Source organism: Chiloscyllium plagiosum, chromosome 40, assembly GCF_004010195.1.
Source record: "Chiloscyllium plagiosum isolate BGI_BamShark_2017 chromosome 40, ASM401019v2, whole genome shotgun sequence".
NCBI lineage: Eukaryota > Metazoa > Chordata > Chondrichthyes > Orectolobiformes > Hemiscylliidae > Chiloscyllium > Chiloscyllium plagiosum.
This window is the reverse complement of record NC_057749.1, coordinates 19,932,798-19,954,393: the sequence shown is the minus strand read 5'-3', so window position 1 is coordinate 19,954,393 and position 21,596 is coordinate 19,932,798. Positions and strand designations below refer to the sequence as shown.

The 21,596-nt window shown below is 41.9% G+C and overlaps 1 protein-coding gene across 3 annotated transcripts in view; it reads right to left on the bottom strand.

Annotated features, from left to right (window-relative positions):
- The window catches only part of LOC122542598 (cytoplasmic polyadenylation element-binding protein 1-like), a 115,659-nt gene that overhangs the window by 21,037 nt on the left and 73,026 nt on the right, over positions 1 to 21,596 (bottom strand). For all 3 annotated transcript variants that reach the window (XM_043680548.1, XM_043680550.1, XM_043680549.1), the window contains one exon: positions 283 to 503. In XM_043680548.1, coding sequence (XP_043536483.1) covers positions 283 to 503 — 221 coding nt within the window. The remainder of the gene's footprint in view (positions 1 to 282; positions 504 to 21,596) is intronic.

The window sequence follows — 21,596 nt, the reverse complement described above, 5'->3', positions numbered from 1 at the left end:
CTTAGAATTCCTCAAAACAACTTTACTTCCAAATATTCTACGCTTCCTTCCTCAGTGCGCTAAATTTAACATTTCCCACTATTTTGTTACCATCATGCTCACTCAACTGGTCTGTGGAGAGATTAAGCAAAGGAACAGAATATAATCCAAAAGTTGCTGGCAGTTCAAAGCTAGGAGAGATATTATTGCAAGAATGCAAGTTTTAACCTGTACCAATCTTTACATTAAAACAGTATATACACAGACAGCTGCTAGATACTGGAATCTGAAGAAATAGCTTACCATTAGCTCTGAAAGGGGATCAGAGCCAGAGCTGATGCCACTTGTATCAGAGTCAGATGGGCTGCTTGATCGAGAATCCAACATTGAACGGCTTTCCATGCGCTTCGGCAAAGATGATGCAATTTGGTCAGCGTAATTTGATCCTATGGGATCCAGTGATGGAAACCCAACTGCTGTTCTAGTCAGCTGAGCACTCAAGGGGTTAGCGAGCAAGCCTAAAACTGCAAGTAGGGGGGGTAGTCATTATAGATGCAAATTATTTTCACCTGAAGTTAAGCAAAAACCTCAACCTTACCAAAAAAGATTGCGATCAGCTTTCTTTCCCAAGTATATATTTCTAACTTTCCCTTTCCAAGCCAGTAATAACTTTCACCATTTCAAATATCACATTTGGGCTCCTCACCCCTTAACTCCTACAGCTCAGTCTAAGCTTCCAGCTGGTCTCCCAAGTCCACCACTGCTTTGGCAAGTGTTTTGTTTGAGCAAAAAAAAAAAGAAAATCACAATCATGCAAGAACCAGGAGTAGAAGACCGCTTGGCCCTTTGAGTCTGCTGTGGCGTTCAAGATCATGGCCAATTGTGGCCTCAGCTCTCACCATAAAAATCCCCTTTACTATTAAAAAAGGGACCTTTGCTTCAAACAATTCAGAGCAAGTCTCAACTATTTTGCTGGGCAGGGTATTCCACAGATTCACAACGGTGTGAAGTTATTCCTCAATTTAATCCTAAACCTGCTCTCCCTAATTTGAAGCTATGCCCTCTTGTCCTAGTTTCACCCACCAGTGGAAACAACCATTCTATTTCTATCTTCCATAGAGTTAAGGGAATAGATGTTTCTACAAGAATCTTCCTCATCCTAAATTCTAATGAATATAATTCCAGTCCCAGTCTCATCAAGACAACCCTCTAAACTCTGACAATCAACCTTGGGAATCTCCTCTGCACCCCATCTAGGGACAGTACATCCTTTCTCAAGAAAGGAGACCAGTACTGCATACAGTACTCCAGGTATGGCCTCAATATATTGCAGCTGTAATAGGTGCTAATGTCCCTACTTTTAAACTCAATCCTTCTAGCAATGAAGGACAAAATTCAAATTGCCTTCTTTATTACTTGCTGCACCTAAACACAAACTTCAGGTGATTCCTGAATAAAGACATGCAGGTGCCTCTGCACAGCAGCATGCTGCAATTTTCTACTGCAGATTAGTCCAAAATTACTAGTATTCCTACCAAAACTGATGACTTCACATCTAACATTGTACTCCATCTGGCAGACCTTTACCCACTGAATGCCCCTCAAACTGTCAGAGTCCTCTGCATACTTTGCTCTACCAACCATCTTAGTCATCCACAAACTTGGCACTAAACATGGTGCCCAACTCCAAATCATCTATGTAAACTGTAAAAAAACTGCAATCCCACTGATCCCAGAGGCACACCATTCGTCACCGATTGCCAAACAAAATAGCATTCATTTATGCCCACTCTGCTTCCTGTTAGTTAACCAATCCTCTATTCATGCTAATACATGTGCATGGTATTACAGGCACTTTATCTTATACAGCAGCCTTTTATACAGCACCTTGTCAAATGCATGTACACATTCATTGGGTGCCTGTTGTCAGCTGCACTCAATGTCTTCACAATTCCAGTAAATTAGTTAAACATAATCCACCTTATGAACCCATCTGCCCAGTGAGAATTTCTATCTAACTGTCATCTTGCTATTTCTTCCTTAATGATAGATTCAAGCAATTTCCCCATGACAAGTTAAGCTAACCGGTCTATAATTCCCCATCTTTTGTCTACTGCCTTTTAAAAATGGCCTCATTTGTGGTTTTCCAATCTGTTGGGATTGCCAGAGTCCAGTAAATTTTGTAAAGTTACCATAAGTGCACTTGCTATTTCTCCTGCCACCTGTTGGTATCCTGAAAAGTATTCCATCAGGCCTACCTTTAGCTCTAATAGCTTGCCCAACACAGGAACGATCATATGAAAGAGGCCAAGTCCTTCCCCCTCTACCTTTGTCACCTTGTCAATGACTGGCATGTTACTAGTGTCCTCCATTGGAGACAGACAAAATACTGTTCAGTACTTCTATTTCACAGATGTGCAGGTTAGGTGAATTGGTCATGCTTATGTATGCACACGTGCGTGCAATGGGTCTGGGTGGGTTACTGAGGGTCAGTGTGGACTAGTTGGGCCAAAGGGCCTGTTCCCACACTGTAGGGAATCAAATCTAATCTTTCCTCTTATCCTAAAAAGATGGAATGTTAATCTTAGCCTTTTTTATATATTTGACAAAACTTTTGCTGTTGTCTTTATAATCTGAGCTAGGTTACTCTCAATCTTCCTTCTTTATGGCTGTTGACCTTTTTAAAAAAAAAGCTTTTCCAAACCTTCTCATTTCCCCACCAGTCTTTGCCATTTTCTAAGCTTCATCTTTCAACTTGATCGCCTTATTTCCTTAGACATTCATGGCTGATAACCCCTTTCCCTACAGTCCTTTTTCACTAGCATACAAGCAGTTTTTCAACTGCTCAACAGAAGTGCAAGTTCTCCCATGTTAGTCAACTGTATCTCCATAAAGTCTTTGTGTCTCGTCTACTTTAGCCAACTCCCTCATCTTATTGTAGTATTTAAAGCACAGGACTCTGGTATTACATTTTAAGTTTGCACTTTCCATCTGCATTCTAAATTCAGCCTCCTTCCAAGAGGATCCCTAACTATGAGGTCATTAATTATTCCTGTCTCATTACACAGGATCAGATCTAGTATAGCTTGCTCCTTGTAATGGAACTGACACACTGTTCAAGAAAACAGACACATTCAAGACTGCCTTGACTGACCTGGTTTGACCAATTGACATAGATTAAAATCCACATAATTGCTGTATCACTTTTACAGCATTAGTTCTTTATTGTCCAGCCCAATGTTATTGATGCCCTATAAACTATGCAAATGAATGAGTTTAATTTCCACCCAATATATCAACTTTATTCTCCATAGAACCTGCATCATCTATCACCCTGATGTCATCCTTAAATATCAGCTACACCACCTCCCTTACCTTACTATAAGTCCTCCTGAAAAGTCCAATACCCCTGGACTTAAGTCCCAGCTGTGACCAACCTGCAAACATGTCCATAATGGCTACTAAATCACTTCAATGATTTGTGCTGTTAACTCTTGTTTTAAATACTATCAGCATTTGGATAAAGTGTTTTCATACTTCTCCTCCTCCCTTCACCCCCCCCCCCCCCCCCAACCATGCTAACATCTACATTAATCTCAATTTTTCCCCCTCAACCTCGTTAGTCAACTGTATCACCATAAAGTCTTTGTTTCTAGTCTATTCTAGCCAATTTTTCTCTCATCTTATTGTGTTTAAGCATAGGACTATTTAGATTTTATCTTTGCACTTCCCATCTGTATTCTAAATTCAGCCAAACTATGATCGCTCCTTCTGAGAGGATCCCTAACTGAGGTCATTAATTAAATGAGGTCTTTGAAATTAAACCCTACTGCACATTAACTTACTGCTTTCTTTCCTATAAAAGAAACTTCCTTCCATTTTCTTCTTCCACCCCCAGTTTAGAGCCCTAGTGACCATCTGATTTATCCTTTGCTAGAAAAATGGTTCCAGATTAAAGTTAAAAATCACAACACCAGGTTATAGTCCAACAGGTGTATTTAGAAGCACTAGCCTCCAACCATCTGAAGGAGCAGCACTCCAAAAGGCCAGTGCTTCCAAACAAACCTTTTGGACTATAACCTGATGGTGTGATTTTTAAAGGTTGAACTCCCCAGTCCAAACATCAGCATCTCCAAATCCAACTACCAGCATTCCAGATCAGTTCAGGTGGAGACCATCCCAGCAGTACAGATCCTTCCTGTTTTAAAACAGATGCCAATGCCTTCTTGCCCACATCACTCCTTTAGCCATATGTTTACTTAATTTTCCAAACCCTACATCAATTTGCACATGACTCAGTAATCGTGAGATTATAACCCTTGGAGGACCTGTTCATTCACTTTGTTCCTGGTGCTCAGTAATCTCCAAAACAGATCCTCCTCTAGCCTTGTCTGGGTTGTTTGGTCAACATTGACCACAACTGACTCTTCACCCTCTTGCTCCAATATCCTTTCAAGCTAGGTAACCCTAGCACCAGGCAGGCAACACACCATAGTAGACTCTTGATCCTGCTCAAGGATGCTATCAATTCCACCTAATTGTACAGTCCCCTATACCCACCACTTTTCTTCACTCCCCTTGTTGAATGGCCTCCTTTATCATGGTGCAGGGGTCAGCTGGCTCATCTTCCCTACAGTCCTTATCTTCAGGGAGCAAGTACCTCATACCTGTTGGACAAGGTCATGAGTGAGGTTCCTCCATTCCAGAATTCAGCATCCTTCTACCTGCCTCACTTAGCAATCAGGGGCAGCAGGATGTAATTGCAATTGAATTTGAAGTACTAGTTACCAGGCATGATGGCCTCCTGAAACACCACTTAGAGCTACTTCACCCCCTGCTGGATGGGCTACAGCATCTGAAGCTCAAATTCCACCTCATGACTGAGCAGAAGTTCCTCAAGCAACCAGTTTGCAGTGACCGCATCCATACGAATTGCAATGGAAAATGCAAACTCCCACATCACAGCTACAGCACATCAACGAGCTATCTCCACTTTATTACTTAATTTTATTAAGGAGTTAATAAATCTTGGCTGTGTTCTTTCAAGTTTAGTGCAGATTTCCTACCAGCCCATCAAGTCACAGCTTTCCTGTGACATCACTCCAGACTTTTCTCACAGCTACAGTGTGCACTGAGCTCAGGTAGTTTATTTGGCCACAATTCCCAATTGCATTCATAGTAATAGAACATAGAAAGTTACAGCACAGAACAGTGCCCTTGGCCCACGGTGTTGTACCGAGATTTAATCCTAATGTAAAACAGAGTAACTTAACCTACACACCCCTCAACTCACTGCTATCCATGTCCATGTCCAGTAGTCACTTAAATCTCCCCAATGACTCTGTTAATAGTTTGTCTTCATTCTAACTAGCCATACTCATTTACAACCTCAGCATAACTAACCACGATCATTGTTCTTCCAAAAAGGTCAGCCGCATCTCAAATCCAAAACTTGTTCAAACAGCCTATTACAGCAATACTGGTTATGGGGAAAACCGATGGATACCATATTTGGATTTTTGAACAGCATAAAGAGATGGACCAGCATTGGCCAAGTGATGTTGTTATCAGACATTAATCCAAAAATTTAACAAGTGCTCTGTGGACCCAGATTCAAATTCCAACATGACAGATGGCGAAACTGAAATTGAAGAAAATATCCAGAATTAAGAACCTATGATAGCCATGAAACCATTCAGATGTCAAAAAACCCCCATCTAATTTGGTGTCCTTCAGGGAAGGATCTCTGCCAATCTCACTTGGTCTGGCCTATGTGTGACTCAACTGCCCCATGAAATGGCTTAGCAATCCACTATCAACTGCTACAAAAAAAACGTCTTACAGTTAAGACACTGGACAGCCAGCCTGGCAGTAACATCGACGTTGGAAATGCCGACAGCAAACAAACATCCCTGCAAAGTCATCTTTAGTAACAGCTGGGGGCTAGGCCAACATGGACGGACAAGTGCGTTGTGAATATGGGATCCAGACCCCATCATGTCTCATGGCTTCAGGTTAAACATGAGCAAGGAAACCTCCTCCTGATTACCATGTAACATTTACCCTCAGCTAATAAACAATGCTCTGTCATCCAACACAGAGGGTGCAAAATCTACTTGCTGAGGGGATTTCAGTATCCATTAAGTAGCAGCACAACTGGTCCAGCTGGTCTGGTCCTAATGGATATTGGTGCTGGACTGAAGTAGTTAGAGGGATGCAGCAAACAGGAGAAAAGTCTACTTGATCTTTGTTACTAATGTGCCAACTGCAGATAGCAATAGTAGATTCTAATTTAACAGTTTTGTACTCCAGCAATCTTGTGTTAGCAAGTTGTGCAATAACTGCACCAAACTATTGGGGTCAGAATCACATTATAGCCAAAACTGATAAGGAAAGTTTGCATCCTATGAAGAATGTTAACCATTATTTGATCATGTTAAAGCAAATTTGCATGGAACCATCTGCACAATGGACAGATGTAAGAGTGACCAGTAGTTGGAGACAACAGTGTGCCATCATATTAAAAAGTCAGCAGAATAGGTGAACTGACTTTTGTTTGTTTTCATTTTGGTCTGAAGAGTAGCAGGTAGGAGGAGGCCTCCAGCAGTGGCAATATCAGGAGGCGCCAGATGTGGCTCCACCTGGCAAGTAATGGGACACAATGGAGCATGAGAGCACACCAGGAACAGCTCCAGGCATATCTGCAAGTGAGCTGTCAACCTGGTGACATGACCAAACAGGACAACTTGCTTGTCAAACAGCATAAGCAGATACAGAGTGAAGTGATCCCACAACCAACAGATCAGATCTATGCTCTGCAGTTCTGCCACAGGCATGAATGGTGGCAGACAATGAATTACCTCATCTAGAGGCATTACAAATATCTCCACAAATACATCAGTGCAAAAGGCAAGGCTGAAGCATTTGCAACAACATTCAGTAACAAGTGCCAACTAGATGATCTATCACAGCTTCCTCCAGTGATTGCCAGCTTCATAGTTAATCTGTGAATTCGATTCACTCCATGCAACAGTGGAGGCCCTCAACATGCAAAAGGCTATGGGCTCTGACAAGCTAAACAAACCTATTACCAACAGATTAGATCTGAAGACTTGTGCTCCAGAACTTGCCAGATGCCTAGCCAAGCTGATTCAGGTACATGATTACAACAGCAGCACCAACCCATGTGGAATATTTCCCAGGTATGTCTTGTACATATAGCAGGACAAATTCAATCTAGCCAATTATAGCCCTAGTCTGCATCAAGTCATTAGTGAAGTGATGGGTTTCAGTGCCATCAAGTAGCAGCTGCTCAGCAGTACTGCTTGGTGGCACCCAGCTTGAAATCAGCCAGGGCCACTCAGCTCCTTACTTCATTATAGCAAGATTCAACCATGGACAAAAGAAATGGAAAGAATGTCAAACGTAGCCTTGATGCCAAGGGCTGACAAAGTGTGCTATCACAGAGCCCTTGAAAAACCTGAATCAATTGTAATCATGAGTCAAATTTTGTTGTTTAGAGTCACATCTAATTAGAGGAAGTTGGCTGTAGTTGAAGGCCAGTCATCTCAGCTTAACGTAAAGGTATTCGACAAGGTTCCCCATGGGAGAATGGTTAGTAAGGTTAGATCTCATTGAATACAGGGAGAACTAGCCATTTGGATACAGAACTGGCTCAAAAAAGGTAGAAGACAGAGGGTGGTTTTTCAGACTGGAGGCCTGTGACCAGTGGAGTACCACAAGGATCGGTGCAGGGTCCTCTACTTTTTATCACTTGCATAAATGATTTGGATGTGAGCATAAGAGGTACAGTTAGTAAGTTTGCAGATGACACCAAAATTGGAGGTGTAGTGGACAGCGAAAAGGGTTACCTCAGATTACATCAGGATCTGGACCAGATGGGCCAATGGGCTGAGAAGTGGCAGATAGAGTTTAATTCAGATAAATGCAAGGTGCTGCATTTTGGGAAAGCAAATCCTAGCAGGAATTCTACACTTAATGGTAAGGTCCTAGGGAGTGTTGCTGAACAAAGAGACCTTGGAGTGCAGGTTCATAGCTCCTTGAAAGTGGAGTCGCAGGTAGATAGGATAGTGAAGGCGGCGTTGGGTATGCTTTCCTTCATTGGAAGAGTATGAAGTACAGGAGTTGGGAGGTCATGTTGTGGCTGTACAGGACATTGGTTAGGAAACTGCTGGAATATTGCATGCAATTCTGGTCTCCTTCCTATCAAAGATGTTGTGAAACTTGAAAGGGTTCAGAAAAGATTTACAAGGATGTTCCCAGGGTTGGAGATTTGAGCTATAGGGAGAGACTGAACAGGCTGCGGCTGTTTTCTCTGGAGCGTTGGAGGCTGAGGGGTGACCTTAGAGGTTTACAAAATTGAGGGGCATGGATAGGATAAATAGACCAAGTCTTTTCCCTGGGGCCGGGGAGTCCAGAACTAGAGGACATAGATCCCTCATATCTTTCCCCTCTCACCCTAAACCGAAGGGGCAACTTTTTCACGCAGAGGGTAATATGTATATGGAAATGAGCTGCCAGAGGATGTGGTGGAGACTGGTACAATTGCAACATTTAAGAGGCATTTGGATGGGTATATGAATAGGAAGGGTTTGGAGGGATATGGGCCGGGTGTTGGCAGGTGGGACTAGATTGGGTTGGGATATCTGGTCAGCATGGATGGGTTGGACCGAAGGGCCTGTTTCCATGCTGTACATCTTGGACTGACTGGCTCAGGATAGTGTATTAGGACACATGACCTTCTCTCCATCATAAGAGGTCAGAAGTGGGGATGTTTAACAATTGCACTATTTAGCCCCATTTGCACCTCAAAGCAGTCAATGTTCAAACAGGAACTGAACGTAAACCAGGTGCAGGCTGACAAGTGGCAAGTAACATTCAGAGGCCTTACTTGGAGATGGTTATTGCCTGGCAACTAACTACCACCCGATATCAACAGAATCCACGATTGTTGTCCAGAAACTCAACTTACTCATCAAGTATGGAGTGCAACAACTACTCAAAGGCTACGAATACAGCAAGTAATTCACATCACAAACCCATCCCAAAAAAGCCACAAGGCAGAATTCAGTGTGATGCAATACTCCCCACCTGCAGCTCAACTACCACAAAAGGCTTTATGTAATCCAAGACAAAAGCAGCCTGTTTGATTGACACCCATAAACATCCACTCCCTCCACCACTGATGCTCAGGACACACTGCTACTACTACAGATGCGCTGATCTTGATAAAGCCTTAAAATAGCATTTTCTAAACCTATCAAATCCACCTAAAAAAAGGACAAGGTGAGCCACCTGACCATTTGGATGTAGAAATACTGCCATCCCTTGACTATCATTGGGTCAAAATCCTGGAATTCCTAAGGGCATTATGGATTGTAGATGGCTCCAGGCAGCAACTCATGATCTTCAAGCACAACTTTGGATAGACTATAAAAAGGCAGGAAGGCTGTTTGAAGTGTGCCTACTTCAAACACCAGGAACATCCAGAATAAAGTGGGTGAACTTGCAGCATGGGTTGATACCCGCGACTTCAGCATTGTGGCCATTTCAGAGGCATAGCTAGAGCAGGGACAGCAATGGTTATTGCAGGTTCCAGGATTTGATGTTTCAGCAAGAATAGAGATGGTAAGAGAGGGGATGGTGTGGCACTGTTAGTCAATGACAGTATTAGGTAGCAAAGAGGACTCATCTACTGAGTGTGGGCTGAGGTTAGAAACAGGAAAGGACGAATCACCCTGTTGAGAGGGTTTTCTCTAGGCCTCAACAGTGCAAGATGTAGAAGGATTGCAAAGATGATCTTGGATAGCAAAAGTAACAGGGTAGTGATGGGGGAATTTAACGTTCTAATATTGATTGGAAATACCATAGTAGAGTACTTCAGATAGGTCAGTTTTTGTCCAGTGTGCGCAGGTTTCCTGACAGTATGTAGACAAGTCAACATGGGGAAAGGCCACAATGAATTGGACACTGGTCATGAACCTGGTCAGGTGTTAGATTTGGTGGTTTGTGAGCACTTTAGTAGTGACCAGTTTGGTTATGTTCACTTTAGCAATGGAAGAGAGGTAAGTATTGCTGCAAGGCAAGAGTTATAGCTTTTGGTACGTTTGGGGGGGCTGAGGCAATTATGAAGCATAGGATGGGCACATTGAAGTGTGAAGCATGTCCTTGATAAAGTATGTATGTCGGACAGGGAGGAAGCTGTGGTTTACTAAAGTTGACACTCTTGTCAAGAGAAAGGTGATAACTTGTGATGATGAGATGTGAAGGCTCAGTTAGGGCACTCGAGAGTTACAAGTTAGCCCGGAAGGACCCAAAGTGAACAAAAAGAGCATGAGGGGACATGAGTAGTCATCGTCAGCGGTAGAATCAGAGGAAAACCCATAGGCATGCCAGGAATAAAAGAATGACTAAAGATTAGAGCCAAATCAAAGACAGCAGTAGGAAGTTGTGCATGGAATCTAACAATATAGGAGAGGAGCTAAAATGAATATTTCAGTATTCACACTGGAAAAAGACAAAGTTATCAAGGAGAATACTGATTTACAGACTATTAGACTAAACAGGATTGAGGTTGAAGTAGTGTTAGCAATTCTGCAAAGTGTAAAAATAGACATGTCCCCTGGACGAGATAGGATTTATTTTCTCTAGGAAGCTAGGGAGATTGCAAAGCCTTTGATCTTTATGCACTTATCTACAGGATGAATGCCAGAAGACTGGAGGCTAGCAAATGTCCCCTTGTTCAAGAGGAACTCGGGACAACCTGCTAATTATAGACCAGCGAGCCTTACTTTGATTGTGAGTAAAGTGTTGGAAAGGATTAGAAAAGATAGGATTTATCATCTTGAGACTAATACGTTGATTAGGGATAGTTAACAGTTAAGGGTAGCTGTGTCAAACCTTTTTTGGAGAAGGTAACCAAACAGGTGGATGACAGTAGTAAAGCAGTTGATAAGATGTACATGGATTTCAGTAAAAAAAGTGTTTGATCAGGATGCAACCATTTGTCACCAATTAGCCACTGCCCTTTCACCACAGAGGATGCTTCGCCACCGTGCCATTGAAGACGATTAGCCAGTTCACGACCACACCAATTTTTGGAACAGGAATTTTTAGTATGGAAACATTAGTAAATGTCGCAATAAGAAGTTTTACCACGATGGTTTGATATATATTTTTGATAAACTATCCAAGAGTGATTCAAGTATTAAGTTTTGGCGATGTGAACAAAGGGGCCGATGTAATGGACGGATTCACACAGTGGCATTGTGACAAAAACAATTAGTGGACACATTCTCCTTCAGCAGCAAGCGTCCAAGTTGCGAAAGTGAGAAGTTTAAAACGTTGTGCAGAAGAATTGCAGGAAGTACCTAGTGCTCTTATTAACTAATGTGTAGCTGATGCCCCTCAGTCAGTCCTAGCATCTTTATAGACAACAAGCAGCACGAAAAATAATTCGACGAAAAAGGAATGATGTTAGTTTAGTGCCACCAAACCCTACTGATCTTCAGCATTTGGTGATTCCAATGAAATACAAAGTATATAAGCCGGATAACAGAGCAGAAGAAAATTTCTTTTGGCGGATAGTGGTCAAGGAAGTAATTGAATAATCGTATTTGGTAGGGAATCTTGGATACATCATTTAGCAGAATGCACCTGGTTTGTGGATTGTACATTCAACATAGCCCCTATTTTATTCTCAGGTATATTGTATTTTAGCAAAAAGACTTGATGGGGTTCATCCAATATTGTATATACTTCTACCAAATAAGCAGCATTCAACATATGTATGCATGTTTAAAATGGTGAAGTCCTAAGTACCTAATCTCACCACAGAATATCCATTGTGACTGAGCAGGTAGTTAGTGCTATGAGAGAATGTTTTCCTGAAGTTAGAATTAGAGGCTGTTTCTTTCATTTGGCACAATGTATGGATATATTGCTGCAGTTGGAGCAACTTGTCAATACAACACTGATCCGGATTATGCTTTAAAAGCAAAAAATGATAATTGCTTTGGCTTTTGTGCCACTTTGAGACCTTGATAACTATGTAGAAGCACTCGCAGATTTTGCCTCAAGAACTACAACCAATACTAGATTGATTTGAATTTAATTATATTAGACCCTACAATAGGCGTGGCAGTAACCAAAAGGCACCTTTGTTTCCCCATGTGTGGTCAGTCTGAGACAACAATAAACGATGAAGATCGCACAAATAATCATGCTGAAGCCATTCATCAAGAATTGCTTTTGAACTCTGAGCTCACCACCCAACCATATGGAAATTTTTTTGGAACTTTAATGAAAGTGCAAAAGGGGTGTGATTTATACATAGAACTGCTGATAGCAGGTTACCCACCACAAAAAGCTAAAAAAGTATCGAGACGCAGACAATAGTATAAAAAAAATTGCTGTTGAATATGGCAAAAAAAAAGAGATTGTTTGGAATATCTTAGAGGAATAGTGCATAACTCAAATGAACTGAACTTTCATTAATATTAAACAATGAGAGATTTTACTGCCATTATCAATATTTTTAAAATTGACTTCCTTTTTCTGGTTAAAGTTTGTAACTCATAAACCAATAGTCTCCAGAGGTGAAATACCTCCAGTGGAGAAACGCTAGTGGCGCATCAACAGTGGCTAATCAGTGGCAGTGAATGTGCCGCGGCAAATCGCCACCAACCCTGTTTGATAATGTTCCCATGGTAGGCTACTGCAGAAAACAGAGGCATGGGATTGACAGCGATTTAGCAGTTTGGATCAGAAATTTTCTTTCAGCGAGCCAGAAGACAGTGGTAGATGGGAGATGTTCATCCTAGAGTTCAGTTACTAATAGTGTATCACAAGGCTCTGTTTTAGGTCCACTGTTGCTGGCCATTATGAGTGACCTCGATGAGGGTGTAGCAGTTCAGGTTAGTAAGTTTGCAGATGACACCAAGGTAGGTAGAGTTGTAGACAGTGCCAAAGGATGTCACAGGTTATATAGATAAACTGCAGAGCTGGGCTGACAGGTGGCAAATGGAGTTTAATGTGGTGATGATTCACTTTGGAAGGAACAACAGGAATAGAGTACTAGGCTAATAGTAAGATTCCTGACAGTATGGATGAGCTGAGAGATCTCAGTGCCCATGTATGTAGATCCCTGAAAGTTGCCACCCAGGTTAATAGGGTTGTTAAGGCATGTGAGCTTTTACTGGTACAGGGATTGAGTTTCGGAGCCACAAGGTCATATTGCAGCTGTACAAAACTGTGACCATACTTGTACTGTGGTCGCCACATTATAGGGAGTATGGAAGCATTGGAAAGAGGTCAGAGGAGATTTACTAAGAGGATGCCTAGTATGGAGGAAAGGCTGAGGAACTTTAGGGAGTTTTTGCTAGAGAGAAGGTCGTGAGGTAAAAGAGCCCAAAAAGATAGAGGATTAGAGAAGGTGGACAGTAAGACCTTTTTCCACTGATGGAAACAGTTAGCATGAGGGCCATAGCTTTAAATTGAGGAGTGATCGATATAGGACAAATATCAGGGCTAATTTCTTTACTCCGTAGTAGGGGGTGTGGAATGCACTGCCTGCAATAGTAGGCTTGCCCACTAAGGGCATTTAAATGGTTACTGGATAAACATATGGATGATAATGGAATCGGGTAGGATAGCTGGCCTTCAGTTTGGTTCCATATGTCAGAGGGCCAAAGGGCCTGTATGGCACTGTAGTGTTCAATAAATGCTGGCTGGCCAGCAATGCCCAGTTCCATGTTAATGGGTCTAGGTTGCAAGCAGCTGTGCATCACGTGGATCAGGGATATTCTGCAACCATTTAAGCGATAAGTGAGTCAAAACAAGAGAAACTAAGTGTGAAGTATGCTCATGACAAGCTGGGTAGAAAAAGTAAACCACAAAAAGCAGAGAGCTTGAAAGGGAATTTTGGTAGAGTGAGTAGACAAAAAAAAAATGCAGATGAAATGCAATTTCTTCATTTAAGTCATCTAACTTGGAGTAAAAAAGGATTAAGTGGTGAGAAATGATCATTGTTAGAGAACCTTTGTACATGTATTACCATGTTAACCTCTGGTTAAGATCTAAAGCAGAAAGGGGGGAAAATGGGAAATGCAGACTTTTAACACTGACCAGCCATTTAGGATGGAGATGAGGTTATGAATCTTTAGAATTCTGAGTGCCACAAGAGGTCACTTGGCAAGCATATCCCATGGCTTACTTTGCAGGCAAGTCATTAATCTGCTTGAGACAGAACGCAGCTTCAACCATCTCAAGAGGGATATCCAATTTGTTTAGTTGGATTTTTGTTTTCTACATTTCATTAGTGACTGTTCACACTATTTTGCTTCCAAACTAACTTGTTAAACTAATACCACTTGAACAATTCAGTTCAGATTTACCAATTTAATACAGTTATATGGAAATGTTCCATGGTCTTCAGCCTTTTTCTGAAAAAAGGAGGCAAACTTCTCCAAAGTCAATCGCAAATTATATTAATTCGATGGCTTAAGAATTTGTCCAACAATTCAGTTCTTATTCGTTAACTTGGTCACTAATAAGCCAAGGAACAAATATGCCATTCCTCATTTGGTCTGGATTTCATGCAATTCCAGACTGCAGCAATGTGATTGACTTTTAGCTATCTCCTGAATTCGTCTTGCAAGTAGTTGCTGAACAAAGGCCTTGGAGTGCCAATTCATAGTTCCTTGAAGAGTAGAGTCACAAGTGTACAGGATAGTGAAGTGGCAATTAGCATACTTTGTATGCAATGAGCTGCCAGAGGAAGTGGTGGGGGCTAGTACAATTGCAACAATTAAAAAGGCATCTGGATGGGTATATGAATAGGAAGGATTTGGAGGGATATGGGCCAGGTGCTGGCTGGTGGGACCAGATTGAGTTGGGATACCTGGTCCATGTGGACGGGTTGGACTGAAGGGTTTGTTTTTGTGCTTTAAATCTACGACTGAGTGTCCCCAATTAGTCAACATTATAGCAAACAAACTTTATAGCACAACCTGTACTATATTGTAGCATTGCAGATATGCACAAATTGGGACAAGCTTCAAAAATCTAGCTCAAAACTGGACATCTGAGAGGCACTGTGGATCAGCAAATTTGAACAACATATGCTAAACTATGATTAGAATATCTCACTTCCTAGTTACTGCTAAGCTGACAGTTCAAACCTGGTTCAATTAAGGAGTGCAGGAGTACGCACTAGGAGGCTTACTTCATTATTTATTAACTTGGATAATGGCAGAAAGCCATACCCAAACTTGACGGCAATTAAGTGGCATTGTAGATGGTGCAGACATGATAGCATAACATTAAGGGATACTGATGCGACTAATTGAATGAGCAAAACTGTAGCAGAAGGAATTCATGTATTCACTTTGGGACCAAAATAGGGTAGATCAGGGTACTTCCTAGCTGGTATGAAGTTAGTGGATGTCCAGAGATTTGAGATGCTGGTGTATATCTTTAAAGAGCCACAAACAGATGCAGATAATCTAAAGCTATGAAATGTTGACTTTTATATCTAGAGAACAGGAGTACAAGGATGCACAGGTTATGTTGCAGTTATAGAAAGTCATACTTGAGTATGGTCAGCAGATCAGTGTAGCCCACCTTAGGAATGATTAGTTGACCTTGGGAGAACAGCACAATATAGGTTTACAGATTTATACCCAAACTTCAGTGGTTTGAGAAAAATACACAAATTAGCCCCATTTTCTAAATTTAAGAGACGAAGGGGTAATCTGATAAAGATATTAAACAGGGGAGATAAAATTATTTCCACTGGTTGGGGTTTCTCAAACTATAGGCATAGCATAAAAATTCAGGAGAGAGAGGTTATCAAGATTCTACACCAAAGTTTGCAACTCCTCTCCAAAAGCAGACACGAGTTGTTAATTTTAAAAGAAATACATTTTTGTTAGTAAGGTATTAAGGGGTGTGCGCAAGGCAGTATATGGAGCTAGACCATCAATCAACCATGATCTGAATGATAGAACAGACAAGCATGAGGCACTGAATAGCCTATTTTGTGTAATGAACCCTCAAACTACACTACAAAAATTACTTGCATGCAAAACAGAAGTAGCATGCAACTGACATGACCAAGCAATCCACAAAACAACAGATCAGATCCAAGATCTGTAATCCTGCTACATACAATTATGATTAAAAGAATGGGAGTCAGATGGTATGCAAATATCCCAAACCTCCGAGCAAAGGAAGCCTCTAACCATCTCTAATGGAGAGACTGGATCCTGACAACATTTTGGCAGTCGTGCAGAGTACTGGAGATTTGTGCTCCAGAACGTACCTCAGCCCTAACTAAGCTGTTCCAGTACATAGTTGCAACACTTGCATCTGCCTGACAGGACGGAAAATTGCTCAGATACAAGCACACTACAGTCAAGTTGCAACCACTTGGATTCCCCGTTTAGGTTCCACCATGACTACTGCGTGAGAGCGCCTCCTTCAATATGAAGGCTACATGTAACAGCATTGCTTCCAAATGTCCCAGCACACTGGAGGCATCACACACCATGACTGACATGTCCAAAAACTCTGCTATTGTGTATCTCAAATGGTAGAGTGTAACATCGAAAAGATGCATGGCAGAAATTTACCAAGGTTCCATAGACAACTGCTTCAAGACTTGTTCATGGGCTGAGACAGCTCTACAATTTAAATTACCAAAACATTGTTTCTCCACGCTACATTTAGCCTGAACCTGCAAAAATCTGAGTCCTCAGCTTCAAAGGCTTCACACTTGCTCAAACATATGCTCAGTTCCACCACCAACCTGGATCTATTCCTGCACTGCCAAAAAGTAGAGTTTGTTTACCTGTGGTCCTTTGACTAATTACAAGCATCACCACCACACTAATTCTATTCAAACACCAATACCTCATTAGCTTGTCCCAATGCATGATGCTTTGACTTAGCCTGACAAACTTGTCCAGAATTCCACTTCCCCTGTCTTGAGTTGTGCTATGCAATAGTGGAACAGAGTTTAGTTCACACAGCCTATTTGATAGCTACTTTATAGAAAGCATTTTATAAGCAAATTAGATTAGAACCCAAAACAGATTTACTAATAACACCAAAATCTCATTTTAGCAATCACCTCCAGACAAAAAGTAATAAGGTTTAGAGACAAAATTAAGAATTCTAGAGTTTATAAAGTCAATATTAATTTGGGTTCCTGCAAACACAGGTGATTAAAAAAGTCACAAATCTGTTCTTTAGCTTGAATGTCAGCTAGATTTTGGTTAAGCTCAGCAGCAGGATCTATTGACTTTCACAAGACAATGCTCATCCCCAATTTATCAAAGCTTTGTGCTTAATCAAATCTTTTCAAAACTTATGACCCAAGACTGCCTTCACAGTTATCACCTTCCACTCACACTTGAGAAAGTTTTAATTTTGGCATTAAGTTCAAATGAGTTAGTTCCTTTCCAACAATAGTTATAACTAGGTCAAAGGAAGAGGCACAAGTTGAAGCAGCTGGAGAGGTTTGAAGACTAGAACAGCAACAAGTCATCTGGCTGGTTGACAGCAGATTTCTTGATTCCCATAACCCAGTCAGCCACTAGTAACCCTCCTGAAGAAGGGTTCATGCCCGAAACGTCGATTCTCCTGCTCCTTGGATGCTGCCTAACCTGTGCTTTTCCAGCAACACATTAAGCTCTGATCTCCAGCATCTGCAGTCCTCACTTTCTACTGGCAATCAGTAATAGAACATACAACACTACAGTGCAGTACAGGCCCTCAATGGTTCCACAGGTCGGTGCAACAATCTGAAGCCTGCACTATTCCATTTTCATCCAAGTTTATGGAGTGACATTGCAATGCCCTGAAACTTGGTGAGTTTACTGCTGCAGGGCATTCCACACTCCTACTATTGAGTAAAGAAACTACCTCTGACATTTGTCCTATATCTATCACCCCTCAATTTAAAGCTATGGCTCTCATGCTAACTGTCACCATCCAAGGAAAAAAGCTCTCAATGTCCACCCTATCTAATCATGTCTCAATTACATCACCTCTCAACCTTCGCTCCAAGAAAAAAACCTCCGTTCCCTCAGCCTTTTCTCACAAAACCTTCCCTCCATATCAGGCAACATCTCCTCTGCACCCTTTCCAAAGCTTCCACATCCTTTCCATGTGGCAACCAGAACTGTATGTAATACTCCAAGTGCAGCAACTCCAGAGTTTTGTACAGCTGCAACAACCCTATCAATTCAGGAGGCAACTTTATACATTGGACAGAGATCTCTCTGCTCATCTCCACTACCAAGAATCTTTTTAGTCCAATACTGTTTATTCCTGTTGTTCCTTCCAAAGTGAATCACCTCCACTTTTCGCATATTAAACTCCATTTGCCACCCATCAGCTCTGCAGCTTATCTATGTCCTTCTGTGCTGTTTTGGAAAATGTAGGGGGTGATGGATTCTCAGAAGAACGTAGCACAAGCAGCCAAGTTTCTGGTGTTGAGACTGGCTCTAATGCAACAAGGGGTACGTTGGCTTCCAAGAGATCAATTGTGTTAGGGGATTCTGTAGTCAGAGGTACAGACAGATGTTTCTGTGGCCAGAGAAAAAGCAGAATATTGTGCGTTTCCCTGGTGCCAGGATCAAGGACGTCTCAGAGAGGGTGCAGAATGTTCTCATGGGGGAAAGGGACCAGCAGGAGGTCATTGTCCACAATGGAACCAATGACATTGGAAGGGAAAAGGTTGAGATACTGAAGGGAGATTACAGAGAGTTAGGCAGAAATTTAAAAAGGAGGTCCTTTTTAAAAGGGTAGTAATATCTGGATTACTCCCAGTGCTACGAGCTAGTGAGGGTAAGAATAGGAGGATAGAGCAGATGAATACATGGCTGAGGAGCTGGTGTATGGGAGAAGGATTCACATTTTTGGATCATTGGAATCTCTTGGGGTAGAAGTGACCTATACAAGAAGGACAGATTGCACCTACATTGGATGGGGACTAATATACTAGCAGGGAAATTTGCTCGAGAGGATTTAAACTAGTAAGGTGGGGGGGAGAAAGGAGGCAGGCCTAATAAATTAAACTGCATTTATTTTAATGCAAGGGGCCTAACAGGGAAGGCAGATGAACTCAGGACATGGTTAGGAACATGGGACTGGGATATCATAGCAATTACAGAAACATGGCTCAGGGATGGGCAGGACTGGCAGCTTAATGTGCCAGGATACAATGCTACGGGAAGGATAGAAAAGGGAGGCAAGAGAAGAGGGGTAGTGGCATTTTTGATCAGGGATAGCATTACAGCTGTGCTGAGGGAGGATATTCCCAGAAATACATCCAGGGAAGTTATTTGGGTGGAACTGAGAAATAAGAAAGGGATGATCACCTTATTGGGATTGTATTATAGACCCCCCCCCCCCCAAATAGTCAGAGGAAAATTGAGAAACAAACTTCTAAGGAGATCTCAGCTATCTGTAAGAATAATAGAGTAGTTATGGTAGGGGATTTTAACTTTCCAAACATCGACTGGGACTGCCATAGTGTTAAAGGTTTAGATGAAGAGGAATTTCTTAAGTGCGTACAAGACAATTTTCTGATTCGGTATGTGGATGTACCTATTAGAGAAGGTGCAAAACTTGACCTACTCTTGGGAAATAAGGCAGGGCAAGTGACTGAGGTGTCTGTGGGGGAGCACTTTGGGGCCAGTGACTATAATTCTATTCGTTTTAAACTAGCGATGGAAAACAATAGACCTGATCTAAAAAGTTGAAGTTCTAAATTGAGAAAGGCCAATTTTGACAGTATTAGGAAAGAACTTAAAAGCTGATTGGAGGCAGATGTTTGCAGGTAAAGGGATGGCTGGAAAATGGGAAGCCTTCAGAAATGAGATAAGAATCCAGAGAAAGTATATTCCAGTCAGGTTGAAAGGGAAGGCTGGTAGGTATAGGGAATGCTGGATGACTAAAGAAATTGAGGGTTTGGTTAAGAAAAAGAAGGAAGCATATGTCAGGTATAGACAGGATAGATCGAGTGAATCCTTAGAGTATAAGGAAGTAGGAGTATACTTAAGAGGGAAATCAGGAGGGCAAAACTGGGACATGAGATAGCATTGTAAAAATCCTTTGGATTCTCCTTAATTGTATTTACCAAATACAAGGACAAAAGGGTCACTAGAGAGAGAATAGGGCCCCTCAAAGATCAGCAAGGTGGCCTTTGTGTGGAGCCACAGAAAATGGGGGAGATACTAAATGAATATTTTGCATCAGTATTTACTGTGGAAAGGATATGGAAGATATAGACTGCAGGGAAATAGATGGTGACATCTTGCAACATGTCCAGATTACAGAGGAGGAAGTGCTGGATGTCTTGAAACAGATAAAGGTGGATAAATCCCAAGAACCTGATCAGGTGTACCTGAGAACTCTGTGGGAAGCTAGAGAAGTGATTGCTGGGCCTCTTGCTGAGAGATTTGTATCAATAGTCACAGGCGAGGTGCCAGAAGAGTGGAGGTTGGCAAACGTGGTGCTGCTGTTTAAGAAGGGCCGTAAAGACAAGCCAGGGAACTATAGACCGGTAAGCTTGACCTCTGTGGTGGGCAAGTTGTTGGAGCAAATCCTGAGGGACAGGATGTACATTTATTTGGAAAGGCAAGGACTGATTAGGGATAGTCAACATGGCTTTGGGAAATCATGTCACAAAATTGATTGAGTTTTTTGAAGTAACAAAGAGGATCGATGAGGGCAGAGCAGTAGATGTGATCTATATTGACTTCAGTAAGGCATTTGACAAGGTTCCCCATGGGAGACTGATTAGCAAGGTTAGATCTCATGGAATAAAAGGGAGAACTAGCCATTTGGATACAGAACTGGCTCAAAAAGGTAGAAGACGAGGGTGGTGGTGGAGGGTTGTTTTTCAGACTGGAGGCCTGTGACCAGTGGAGTGCCACAAGGATCGGTGCTGGGCCCTCTACCTTTTGTCATTTACATAAATGATTTGGATGCGAGCATAACAGGTACAGTGAGTAAGTTTGCAGATGACACCAAAATTGGAGGTAAAGTGGACAGCAAAGAGGGTTACCTCAGATTACAACAGATGGGCCAATGGACTAAGTGGTAGATGGAGTGGAATTCAGATAAATGCAAGCTGCTGCATTTTGGGAAAACAAATCTTAGCAGGACTTGTACACTTAATGGTAAGGTCCTAGAGAGAGTGTTCTTGAACAAAGACCTTGGAGTGGAGTGCAGGTTCATAGCTCCTTGAAAGTGGAGTCACAGGTAGATAGGATAGTGAAGGCAGCGCTTGGTATGCTTTTCTTTACTGGTCCGATAGGAAGGAGACCAGAATTGCATACAATATTCCAACAGCGGTCTAACCAACGTCCTGTTCAGCCGCAACATGACCTCCCAACTCCTGTACTCAATACTCTGGCCAATAAAGGAAGGCATACCAAATGCTGCCTTCACTACCCTATCTACTTGCGACTCCACTTTCAAGGAGCTATGAACCTGCACTCCACTCCAAGGTCTCTTTGTTCAAGAACACTCTCTAGGACCTTACCATCAAGTGTACAAGTCTTGCTATGATTTGCTTTCCCAAA